General features: G+C 38.2%; 1 protein-coding gene across 2 annotated transcripts in view; it reads left to right on the forward strand.

Annotated features, from left to right (window-relative positions):
• PACRG (parkin coregulated) overlaps positions 1–12,422 on the forward strand; it is a 596,812-nt gene extending 584,390 nt beyond the window's left edge. For both annotated transcript variants that reach the window (XM_044671843.1, XM_044671842.1), the window contains one exon: positions 12,143–12,422. In XM_044671843.1, the coding sequence (XP_044527778.1) occupies positions 12,143–12,303 (161 nt within the window). In that variant the 3' untranslated portion in view covers positions 12,304–12,422. The remainder of the gene's footprint in view (positions 1–12,142) is intronic.
• Positions 12,423–13,630: the final 1,208 nt, after the last annotated feature.

Raw genomic sequence — 13,630 nt, forward strand, 5'->3', positions numbered from 1 at the left:
CCTTCCTTCCTTCTTTCCTTCCTTCCTTCCTTCCTTCCTTCCTTCCTTCCTTCCTTCCTTCCTTCCTTCCTTCCTTCCTTCCTTCCTTTTTTGTAATAGATATAATCTAAGACCAAAACTCATTCTGAGAAAGCATTTTCTGGTAAAAGAGATGTTGGCATTTTGATCTATGTCTGCTATTGGGAGGTGGGGGGGAAGATATGCATTGGCATATACATATATATTTGAAGAGTAATTAGAGATAAAGAAATATCATTGTTCTGCCTTTTTCCCTTTATTAATGCACTTGCAGCTCCAAAAACTCAACAAATATTTAAAAACTCATTAGCAACATTAGTTTTATAATGACATTCTAGTTCTTCTGTAAAAGCTCAGCTCGTCATATCTTCATTTCACAAAACTGTTATTCCTGCATTTAACAATATCTATTATGAGTGGACTTTGTGAAAACTCAGGTTTATATTAACACAAATCAGTTAACAGAGATAATGGGGAGACTGAAGTGTCCCTAAGAAATAAGAGTCTTTCATAAACATCCCACTGGCATAAAAGTCCCTTCTCTTACCTGCCAAGACCTGAGCCCCGGCCCTATGGTCTGTCTCCCTTTCCCTGCCAAAAGGGAATGTCACTGCTAGAATCCATTCAAGAATGCTGCTCAGGTAAGCTGCTGTCTATCAGTAGTTACAGGTCCTGACAGGTACAACAACTTTAGCTTTCAACATCTTGAAATGTATTTCCTCAGGATTCAAGAAACCAAAAAATAATTTATTTTGACTCCCCAAATAACAAGTGGTGGGAGTGGGGGTGGGGGTGGGGAGGCGAGGCACGGGAAGGTTTGCCCCTTCCCCTCCCTCGGCGGTACTTCCGTGAGCGTGTTCTAGCCACAGAAGCGTTTGCACTTAGCACGGGAGTTTTTGCTGCGTGCTCAATCTGCCAGGCATTTCACTTGGGAAAATGGGATGACAAATGTGCTTTCTGCAATTTCCTTCCTATTGATTAATGCTCTGTCACTGAGAAAAGCTTCATGCTGTGTTTGATTTAGATCCATGTTCATATCTCACACACGCAAAACTGCTAACCTTGACAACACGCATCCCACATACAAGCGGGCAGCCCGGGAAGGGCGTGAGTGGCAGCAACTGACTTCAAAGCTTTCCTTCTCATGACATACATTTCGCCTTAGGTGCGCTCAGGAAATCGGCCTGACTCACTGTCTGGGGCTGCCAAATAATGGCGCGGAGGAGATTCTGCTGTGCTCCATTGGGTTATTCATGATCTGATTCTTCTGGGATATTTGCTAATTCCTAAGAGCTGTGTGGGATGGCCATTGTAATACTTAGCGGGTGACTCTACGGTGGAAATAATCTTTATGGTATAGTGAGTGTGGAGCTACACCATAAAAAGAGGAAGAGGCGATGCTTAGCTTCTGGGTATGAGCCCTGTGTACTTGGTGAAAAGAAAAAAAAATGGGTAATGATAGTCTGACTATCACTTGAGGCATCTGCATATTATTTCCCCTTATTATACGATTTGCTCAGGTACTTTTTAATCCAGGTTCCCAAACCATCAATCTTTTTATTCCAGGAATGATATCATGCTTTATCTTCTGGACATATCAAGATCTTTAGCAAAATTCCCTGGTAGAGAATGTAGTTCATACCAGACAAGTGGGGTTAAGTGACTTGCCCAGGGTCTCACAGAGGAAGTATCTGAGGCCAAATTTGAACAAGGACATTCCATCTCTAGGTCTGATGCTCTATCCACTGAGTCACCTGGAGAGCTTATATTTTTTCAGGCTACTGCCCATTATTCTTTTTGGCACAAAGGAAATAGATGCCTTTGATTCTCTAAATCAGGAGCTCTTGGCCTTTTTTTTTTTTTGGTCATGGACTCCTTTGTCAGTCTTCTGAAGCCTATGGACTCCTCCTCAGAGTACCGTGTTTAACTGTATAATATAAAATACATGGTATTACAAAGGAAACCAGTCATATTGCAATGCTGTTCTCAAAAAAAAAAATTTTTTTTAGACAAATTCACAGAGCCCAGATGAAAAAACCCTGCCCTGAATGAATGCAATGCTTAATTTTTTATGAGTCAACTCAAGTGGTCATACTGTTAAGCAAGAGAGCTGTGAAATTCATCCAACTAGATTTCAAGTTTCCAGAGGGGAATTTCTTCTCACTAATTTGCTTCTCTCCATAATGTTAGTACAGTGCTCAGTCTGCACAGGGCTTTTGAGTCAATAAGTAAATATGCAGTGATTTTACTTTGTTGTAGATCTCTTGCTCAATGTAAAGAGCCCCAAATCTCAGTGTGCTAGCCTGAGCCTGGTAATTTTGTGCTCTCACCACCCATATGATCCCTCCATTCTCTCCCTCCCTAAACTCTGGTCCCCTCACTCCCTTTCCCTGTTATAACCAATTACTAAAGTAGACATGAATGAACTTGGGTTTAGGAGCTATAGAAATGTTAACAGAATATTTGATCAAAAGCTTTTCTGCTGGTTGTTTCCTGTCACTACTGATTCACAAAGACTCCTATGTGGAATATAAATATTTCTCATGTAAATGTCCTTTTCTGAAGTCACTTAATAGGACAGAAATTTTTTTTTTAGATCACCTTTGCTGTGATTCCATACATTGTATGGAGTCCATGAGTAAAAAAGGAAGTGGAACACACAAATACAAACATGTATAGGTAAGTATCCCTTCCACTTCATGGAGGTTAGGGGTATTGGTGTCCCCATGATCTGGAAAATGCACATAAAATTTTTTTGGCCCTCCTTTTGTATCAGAAAAGAAGTCTGAATGTTTTTTGTTTTTCTTTTATGGGGTGTTTATAGTACTTATAAGCATTTATGAGTTACTAAACTTTTTAAGATATCGCTACATTTTAGCCTTTGAGTGTAAAAGGCTCTGCTGACTTTTGAGTTCTTTTTTGCAAACTTTAACTTTTTATTTATTTGAACTTTAGAAAAGAAATTGTGTGTATTTATGGTTTTAAAAGTTAAAATATGTTGATATTATACAATACTATACATATATGCATTTCTGAATTTCTAAACTTTTTCTCAGTCATCTGCTGGCTTTCATATGCTATCTGAGGCTTCCACAAAACTCTCAAAAAATTCCCATTTAATTTTTTATACTGAACTGTGATATATTGAAACCATGATAGGAAAAGTCAAAATGTGGAAAGGATTCCTGTACTCGTGTAATACCCCTAAATGTGGGCCTGTGTAGCCCTGGACCAGAGAAAGGATTCTTGTCTGAACGTTTCCAAGATGTTTTAACAAATTGCTGTACTATATTTCTAACTTAAATGCCATGGTATTCCTCCTTTCTAATGTTATCTTCCCTTTATATGTTGTCTTTCCCTATTAAAATACGAACTCTTTGAGGGCAGGACCTGTCGCTTTTTTTTTTTTGTACCAACAACCTGAATGTTTTGTATAGTGTTTAGCACATATTAGGCACTTAAGTCCTTTTTCATAAAGTAATTTCAATGTAGTCATTTATTTGCAAAGAGAATGCTACAGTTGTAAAGATGAGTTTAAAGTAACTCACGTTTTCCATTATATTTTGGCACCAAAATATCCCTGAAAGGCCATAATTGTGTCCCTCCCTCTGCACTATTTGCATAGATTCTCTCCAAAAGAGCACGTTCTATTGTCAGAAATGAAACATCTGTTGCTCACTCATGATGCCTCTTTCTTGTTGTTAAACACAACAGACTCCCTGCACCATTATTGGCAGCATCCTTTGGCACTTACAGGTAAACACCCTGATTGTTTTTTCATAAACTTATACTGAAAGGGATCTTAGAGGCCATCTACTCCAAACCCTTATTTTATAGATAAGGGAACTGGAGCCTGGTGGGGTTATGCAAATTGCCCAGAGTCACAAGAGAGCAAGCAAGAAAACCAATAATTGGTCCTTTAACTCCCAGTTGAGATTGTACCACACTCTCCCCTTCCTATGGAGAGTAAATTTTCTACAGTGGCACATGAGCTAAAGAGGGAACAATGATGAATACATAATCCTTGTGGTTACCATGAGTTTAGAGTTCAGAAATAAAAACCAAGAGACAGTGCAGCCATTTTGACATCTCGTGAAGCCCTCTCTGCCCTTTGACTATGATATGTCATCAAATTGTGCAAAGGCATTGTTGGTTTGTGGCTTGCAGAAAGTGGGTGTCTGTCATTTTGGTTTGAGTTTTTTTTCTCCATTCCAGTGACATATATTCCAGAGCCACAAAATATTCCAACTCCAACTCATATTTTGAATAAGCAGTTTCTGTTTTGTTCACTCATCCATCAGGCTTACCCACTGTCAGCAGGTGGGGATGGATAGAAACTACATATTTCACTTACTCCTACAGTCTGTGTTTTTTTCGAAAAGAAAAGAATAGATTGTTATTGAAACAAATCTCTGCTTGTCCTTCCTACTTGATAGTAAGCAGTGACAAAAACAGGGTATATTAAGCTTCCCACTACCACCAATCTTCCCGGCTTCGAACTGTTTCTAGCAACCAAATAAATAATCTGTCTCCGTGATCTCTTCGGTTCTTGACCTTTCAGCTAATATGGCAACAAAAGGCCCTCTTCATCAGTGAATATTATATTGTCTACAAGGAACTGGATTGAGACCATCTCATTCCATTATTATTGTCAGCCTACAGTACGGTTGGTGCCATGAATACTTTCTACCCTGTGAAAATGCTGACCATGCCACATTCCGTCTCTCCCCACTCTTCCCCACCCCCATCGTGTCTGAATTCATCAGAGTTCACATTATGGGGAAAGAGATACAAAATAAGAAGAGGGACATGTATCCTTTTCAATATTAAAAAGCACTGTTTCTACCATCACCAATATTAAAAAGCACTGTTTCTACCATCACCTCTCCCACCACCAAAGCCTGTCTGTCTGTATATTTTGCTCCTCACTGGCTCCAGTCTGGGGTCTTTTCTATACAAAACATAGTAAAGAAGAATAGATGGAAGTATGTTAATAAAGACAAGCACTACAAATTTATAAAGTATGAATATGAATATGAATATAAGGATAAGAATACCTGTGAATAAGACGTGGAAAAATTCATACAAGCTAAGATGGTGTTATTTTTTCCAAATATGGTTCTAGAAGCATGTCAGCTAAAAGAACATGCTTGTATATTATAAAAGCAAAAATATACAATATATACATTATGTAATAATATGTGTGTGTGTAAACACAAATATATAAACACAAATATACATACACATACATATTTGGTTGAATAATGTCAGGTAGACGCCCTCTACCATATTTATTTTGTTTTAATAAATTCTCCTTCCTGCATCCTTTTCTTACTAACAAACCACTTCATCTTTCTTCACTTCTTCCTTTCTCCCCTTTTCGATTATCCAAAATGGCACACATCCACTGCTGCAAGCCACAAACCAATAGTGCTATTGGTCTTTACACAGTTTGGTGGCATACCATAGTCAAAGGACATTCATGAGATGTAAGGAAGTTGTACTTTCTTACAGCTAAAAAAAGCTCCTACCCATACACCAAGTTCCTACCTCCCTTTATTCCAGATTCAACTCATGCTATCCATCTTGCACTGAAAGGGAGGGCCTAAGGACTATTAGGCCTTCGCATCTAACATGGCCTGAAGTCTCTTACTTATATTGTTTCCTTTCATTATTTTGTGAGTCCCTTAAAAGCAAGGACATTCCTTCTATTTGTTTATGTATTACCCACTGCTTAGCACCATTTTGCACATATTAAGAACCTAATAGTTCCTTTTTCATTCATTCATTCATTAAAACCTACAAGGAACTGGATTGAGACCATCTTATTTCGTTATTTTTATCAGCCTTCAACAGAACCTGGAAACATATTCCTCTAATGGAGTTATGCAATTATGATGTTTTTATTATAGTCGTTCCAAAGTTCTCTACATTTTTCATACTCTTGCTTAAATCTACAAGAAATATGTCAATCTACCAATATGTGTACAAATGTGTTTGTCTGGAAAATCGTGTCATTTTTCTTGCTTCATTTTAAAATGAGAAAAGGAAACTCTTGTGTGACTTTTGGAAGCTTAATCATTATTAAAGCCAACTAGCTTTCCATAAGTTAGTTGAAAGGTTTCCACTCTAAGGCAGAAAAAATAAAATATACGTTTTTAGAAAGAGGCTTGAGAGTCATTTAGAATGCAAGTCAAATGAATTCATCTGAACAGTATTAGTGTCACTCATTATCCACAGCGCTGTATAGAAATAAGCAGTATTTCTTTTCTACCTGTCCCTCCTAGCCACCCCACAAACTCCACCAAAATAAATATGGTAGCACCTGATTTTCTATATATTATGAAGTGGCAGATAGTTGCCCTGATGACTTCATGAAAAAGTCAGGCAGAAGAATTTAGGCAACAGAATACATCTTTCTGAAACGTTGCCTGGGATTGTAATTATTTGATCTGAAACGTGGTTCTGGAATTGTAGTTAAGGATATTTTAGGGGGCGAGGGAGGGGACACTTACTGTTCCATTTTCCATCCCACCATTCAAACAAATGAGATCAGTGCTTTTGTAGTATGCATGAAAAAATGAATAGAATGAATGTTTACCCTTTTGCATGTTAGTATAGATCTAAATAGATTAGAAATGTGTTAGTTCAATGCTGTAGGTTCTAGGTGCTAATCCTGATTCCACTACTGAATTTTCTGGGCCATCTCCATTCAAGTTTTTGTACTTTATGTCTGTCATAGATAAAATGGGATTATTCATATCTCCCTTACAGAGACATAATCATGACTCGTCTGTGGGGGGAGTGAATGAACAGCTATGAAAACCCCTGGAGGTCTGTGGATGAAAGGCATCAGGCAGAAGCCTAATAATGCCTGTTATTAGTGATGACATTTAGTAATTTGCAAGAGGGGTAGAATTTTAAGGTGTGGATTGAAGCAAAAGGGCTTCTATTTTTGGCAAGATCCCACTCACTTGTGGAATTCCTCCAATGAAAAATGGATATTGAATTATCTCATAGATTTGGGGAATTTCTACATCTGGTTACAAATAGACTTTCCCATATGTGAGTAGGTTAGGATGGGATCTGTGTTGTCTAACTGAATATTGCAGGGTTGGGAAATATAAGGTTCTAAGCTAGAATGCTCTAAACATAATACCTACAGCCTCTTAGTACTCCACAGGAAGAGGACCAGTATATACAATCCTGGTATGATAAAAGGTCTATAAGTGGGCAACTGAGTGGCACAGAAAATAGAATTCTGGGCTTAGCATTAGGAAGACCTGAGTTCAAATTCTGTCTGATTCTTCCTAACTACATGGTCCTGGCAACAATATTTACCTTTATGCTCCTCAGTTTCTTCATCTGTAAAAAGGGGATAATAATAGCAACTTGCCTAAGAGAATTGCTGTGAACATCCTATGAAATACCCTCTGTAAAATGCTATACAAACCTTAAAGTATATATTAAATAATATTCTTGTTATCTTTTTATGTTCTTTGGCTTCAGTTTTTAAGTTTTTCTATTACTTTGTGTATGCCTCTAGATCCCTAGTACCTAAAGGCACATACCCTATACAAAGGGTGCTTAATTATTTGTTGAATTGGGGTGCACCTGAGGCTCTCCTTTGACCACAACCAGCAGACCCTAATTAACTTCTTAGAAAAATCTGGTGTGACCCAGTTTGTTTTCAAGGACATAGGACCCAGAAGGCCTATTGCCAACAATGGGTTTATACTCATAGGGATTTGGGGAACAGCCATGGCAGCAGAATCTTTATCTATAACCACAACTTGGATTTTCAGTTACCATACAGGATACACATGGTTAGTGAGAATTACCTGGGTGATATTGGTATCGCCTTATTTATTCCCTTCTTTCTCACTAATAACCTGGGCAAAACCACTATTTTCAGATAACTGAAAAATCTCAATTCTGACTATTTCAAAAAGACATAGTGAGTCACCAGGCTTGCAACCTATGTGTCATCCTCTACTCCTCATTCTCAACCCTTATATCCAATCAGTTTGAAAGCTTTATTGATTCTGCTGTCCTAATATCTCTGATATACACCCCCCTTTTCTCCTTCGAAGCCACCAACACTCTGGTAAGGGTCTTTATCACCACATAGCTGGACTTTGCAATAGCCTGCTGGTTGATCTTCCTGACTCAAGTCTCCTCCCTCTTCAATCTGTCCTTTATTCAGCTGTCAAATAGATCTTTCTAAAGCCCAGGTTTAGGTCTTCTCACTCTTCCTACATTCAGTAAATTATAATGGCTTCATATTTCCTCTAGGACCAAATAGAAAATCTTCTGCTTGACTTTTAAAGCCCTTTATAACCTGTGCTTTCCTAGTTCTCCATTCTTAAGAATCTTACTCCCTTCCATGTAATCTAGTGTCACTAGTTCTTTTGCTGTTCAAGATACTCCATCTTCCAAAGCCTGGATGCGCACTTTTTCTCTCACTCAGTTACTCTCTCTCCATCTCTCTCTGTCTCTCTCTCCACCTTTGTCTCTCTCTCTGTCTCTCTCTGTCTCTCCTTTTCTCTCTTCCTCTCCTGCCCCTCTCCCCATCTCCCTCCCTCCCCTCATCACTACCTCTTAGCTTCCTTCAGGTCCCAGCAAAAATCTCACCCTCAACAAGAAACCTTTCACCATTCCCCTTAATGCTAATACATCCCCTCTATGATTATTTCCAGTTAATCATGTATACAACTTGTTTGAATATAATTGTTTGCTTGTGGTCTCACCCATTAGACTATAATCTCCTTGTGGGCAGGGACATCTTTTTACCTTTCTCTGTATCTCCAGCACTTTGCACAGTGCCTGGCACTCAGGAGGAACTGAATAAATGCTTGTCAATTACTTTTTTGTAAAACACCCAAAACATTATTAAGCCTCATCCCAAAGCATGCCAAACTTAATCCATACTTTAGCCTTAAAATCCTAGTTTTTTTTAAAGTTAACTTGTGATGAACTCACAATCACCGCAAACTATGTTTTGAGGCTTCTGCACTGATGAGGCCCCCAAAGGAGAATTCTTTGCATGTTATTGTGGATGCAATTTGTTATTTTCATTGTCTCCCCACCATTTTTATGGAATAATAATAACTAACACATAGCACTTAAAAATTTGCAAAGTACTTTTTTTTTTATTTTTTTTATTTTTAAACCCTTAACTTCTGTGTATTGTCTTATAGGTGGAAGAGTGGTAAGGGTAGGCAATGGGGGTCAAGTGACTTGCCCAGGGTCACTGCAAAGTACTTTTACATTTATCATTTCATTATATCCCTATGGGGTAAGTACTATTACGTAATATAGCATTATCCCCATTTTACACATAAAGAAATTCAAACAAAGATAGGTTAAATCATCTACTCATGCCACATATATTGTCAGATGACATTGGGCAATTCCTATAACCCCTGGTGCCTCAGTTTACTCATCTGTAAAATTAGAATAAAAGCGCCTATCCCTCAGGGTTATAAGAATCAAATTAGATAATATTTGTAAAGCACTTAGCACAGTGCCTGGCACAGGGCAGATATTATCAGATGTTTGCTATCATTAATATTATTATCATTAGAAACAAATTCTTCCAGACTCCAGGCCCAGCATTCTGTCTACTTCTGCTATGTATTGTGCTTAGCAGAATGATCAGAGAAAGCTACATTTGAAGTGATAATTGCCCTGCTTTTAATGGTGATAATTTAGTGATAGTTTCAATTTTTTCTCAAGATTTAACATTAATTATGTTAACATTGACACTAACCAGATGAACTATAGGTATAATATGTTTCTAAATTTATGGACATACATATACATAAACCTCTGCAACACATGTATATCTATCATAAAGAGGAGAGACAGATCTTTCTCTTATTTTTCCTCTCTCTTCATCCCCTTGTCTTAATCTCCTTTCCTTCCCTTCCATGATTTAATTCATAAGAACCAATGCTATTTGTTGTACTTCAGTACACTAATCTTTTTTTTTTTTTAACCCTTCCCTTCCATCTTAGAATCAATACAGTGTTTTGCTTCCAAGGCAAAAGATCGGGTAAGGGTTAGGCAATGAGGATTAAGAGATTTGTCTAGGGTCACACAGCTAGAAAGTGGCTGCTGTTGGATTTGAACCCAGGACCTCCTGCATCTCTAGGCCTGACTTTCAAGCCATTGTGCCCCCTAGCTCACTCCCTCCCCAATTCCCTTTCAAGCTAGTTACCACAAACTTGAAAGCACTGCTTTACCCTTGCATTATAGCTTTAGTTTCCAGTGATGATTCAGTATCTGTGTCAGTATGATCTCACCTGGGTGGGTAATTCCTTCCACTTGGGCAGACTGTTATTTCTCTCCACACCCTCATCCTAAAATCACAGGCTTTGGTCCTGGATGCCTCATTGTCCAGATAATGACAAAGAGGACAAGACATTCAGTGAACATTACCCCTTGGGGCCATCCCATGAAGAAGTAGTAGCAGGGCTGGCATCTGAACCCAGGTCTTCAGTTTCCAAATTTCTTTTCTCTAGACCAAGTCTCGTATGATGTATTTCTTGTCTGTGGCTTTCTGGACACGGTTATCATAAATAATCAACCAATGTGCTAGAGAACTTTTTCTGTTTTTTAAAAACATTTCATGAACTGGACCAGTAAAGCATTCAAACTGGCCATCCTTTACTTTCTCTACCTAACTGGAGCATTCTCTTTTGATGTCATATGTGTCCATGATGGTGTCTTTCATGGTCACGTTAATGAACTTATCATTAGTAATATGTTTCAGGTCCCTTACATCCACTAGGCGTCTTTTAATTGCTGTTTGGGTCACCTGGCATATTCTCTTTCTTTATTTACCTTTCTGTTAGCAATATCCAAGTCTGAGGGGACAGTAAAGTCTCCTACAATTGTTACAAAGTAGGAGGGTTTGTTTTTCTTTGCAATTTATTTTTTTTACTGTAAATTTATGCTTTTTGGTCCCTATATTTAAAATCTTTTTTTAAAATGTATTTTGCAATAATGTTTTAAGGAATGAGACAAAGGTACTCTCTCTTTAATGCCAAAATTTCTGTTGACATGTCTGTATGTGTTTACGTGTCTATTTATAAAATACAACATATAAATTACACGTGGATATGTTATTCAGTGGAAAGCCTGAAAGAATCAGTCATAATGCATTGGTCGGCATAATGTAGATGAAGTATTATTTGATGTACTGAATAACCGTTCGCTTGTCTTCCAGTTGTTTTGGTGTTATGTCAGTCCAACCTGAGATTTAATCACTTGAGGGAGGCAGTTACCCATGACCGCCTTGAAACTTAGGACTTACAAACACTATTTTCTTCCCTAAGGTAATCTCTCTAAAATAATACACTGCCAAACTCACCTCTGTGGGAAGTCTAGATATTTGACAGTTTTGACCAAGCTCTTGCCTCTGGGAGGGAGTTTGGCTCATGTTCGTAGCCGTAGGGATTCACGGGCTTCATTATGGGGCATGTGCTGCTACTGTCCTCCCCCCCTTTTTTTTTTCAATCTGACTGAGTTTCTTTTGAGTCTCTTGTCCTTATAATAGGAAGCAGGCTCTTAAGGTGATATATCTTATTGCAATGCTGTGAATAGCTGTGGAATTAGTATTTTGTCTTTAATCTTTTTAAATCCCTATTAGATATTCGAACATCCGATGCTCCTTCTTACCAAGCGGTCTCGCTTCCAGCAACCTCAACCTTCAGGGCACAGCCATAAATGTGGAAATAAAGGGAAAAGATTTCTAAGTGTCTTAAATTACTCACAAGCACTATAAACTACATGACGCCTGGACTGGGACTTACTTATCTTTTTATCTTTTTCAGTGCCTACCAAAGTGCCTCACACACAGTAGGAACTTAAGAAGTGCAATTGTTTTTGTTAGACTGCTTTTTAAAATGAATGAATGAACCATTTTTAGATATTTCTTAGAGCTCCTAAAACATGGTAAGTTGGCCATATAAAATAAAACTTAAGAAGCCTCCCAGGATCATCAATCTGAGAAAAAAAATGGATATATTAACTATTGATAATGCCTGGCAAGGTGCATAATGCTTTTCAGAAAAATGTAGAAAAATAAATGTCTTTGTGTTTTTGTTTTATTAACTAGTTAACTCCGGAGATGGCATTGACTACAGCCAACAGAAGAGAGTAAACATTGGAGACTTGATCCAAGAGACACTGGAAGCATTTGAGCGCTTTGGAGGAGAAGACGCTTTTATAAACATTAAATATATGGTCCCCACCTATGAATCATGCTTGTTAAACTAACAGATAGAACAGCTGTGTTAATGGGGAAGATTCCATTAGTGTTCTAATCATCTATCTCTGACATTGTTCAACATCTTGCTATTTATGACTCCTTTTTCTACAGCTGCTAAAATAGTGGTTTCTGGGCCATTAGACTGTTATCACTGTTGTGAACAAGGCTTTCCAATACATAAATAGTGCCTGTTTCTTAGATTACAATGGTGTACTGTGCTTATTTGTTCCAGGGAAGAATCACTCCTTTATACAGCACTGACTGAAGCAGGAGTCCAAGTTAGACCTTCAGTTGTATAGACAATAAAACGATAATTTTTATACTCAATTCAGCAATTGCTGTTCTGTGTTCGCTTGCCCTGAGGGTGATGTCAGGGGTTGTAACGAGAAGCATTTATGCTGACTACTTAATAGGTGTTTGTCATGGCAGAGAAATAAAAGTTCAACAGTGCCCTCCCTCTCCCCAGCAGCTGTGCAGAGAAATGTGCATTGACATACAATAAAACTGGGGAATGTATATTCCAATTACAGTAGGATTTTATTTATTTATTTATTTTTGCAGCCCATTATAAACCTTAGCCATAAAATTAATTAATGTGTTCAGCCCTCTTGTGATCTGGATTTCCAGGTGCTCCCTGGCTTATAGTTTGGGGGGAAAGAGGGAGAGGTGGGCCTTAGAAATATTACATGCAACAGTGGCCAAAAAGTTGACAATCATATTTATCCCCTTCACATTATGCCCCATGATATCTCACGATCTGGATGAAGCACGTTGGGCAAAACACTAAATGACAGATTATTTGCTATTTTTAATAATCTCACAAATGATTTGCACTTCCTTTCACAACTCTCTCTCCAAACAAATTGGAATCTCTTTTCTTGGCAAAAATTATCCTTCTCTGTTGCCTTCTCACAGTGGTTATTGTGGGATTACACAGGGAGACTGTTGGCATTTATTTGGGGTCTTGTTGAGGGGAATAAAAGAAAAAAAATTTGTCCAATCTTAAACAGAAGTGCATTGAGATGAGAGGGGGGAAAAAAAAAGATGTCAGCCTGCAAGTCTATTGGCCTCAACAGTGTCTCTTTAAGCCTGCCAAGACTAAGTGGGGGGCACATTTCAGAATGCTTTACCAGACTGGAAGCCTGGCTCAACCCACTTGAGAAGGATCCTAGCTACCCCAAACACCTAGCCTGGAGTATTCTGTTTCTATAGCAAACTGAATCCATGAAGATAAAAGAAACAGACAGGCTTCTCAGTTGCCCTGGTAGGATGCTCAGGTCCTCTTTGCTGACTCGCCTAGGCCCAAAGCTCTAAAGGAAAATCCCTTATTTGAAA

Source organism: Gracilinanus agilis, chromosome 4 (genome assembly GCF_016433145.1).
Source record: "Gracilinanus agilis isolate LMUSP501 chromosome 4, AgileGrace, whole genome shotgun sequence".
In the NCBI taxonomy this organism is placed as follows: Eukaryota; Metazoa; Chordata; class Mammalia; order Didelphimorphia; family Didelphidae; genus Gracilinanus; species Gracilinanus agilis.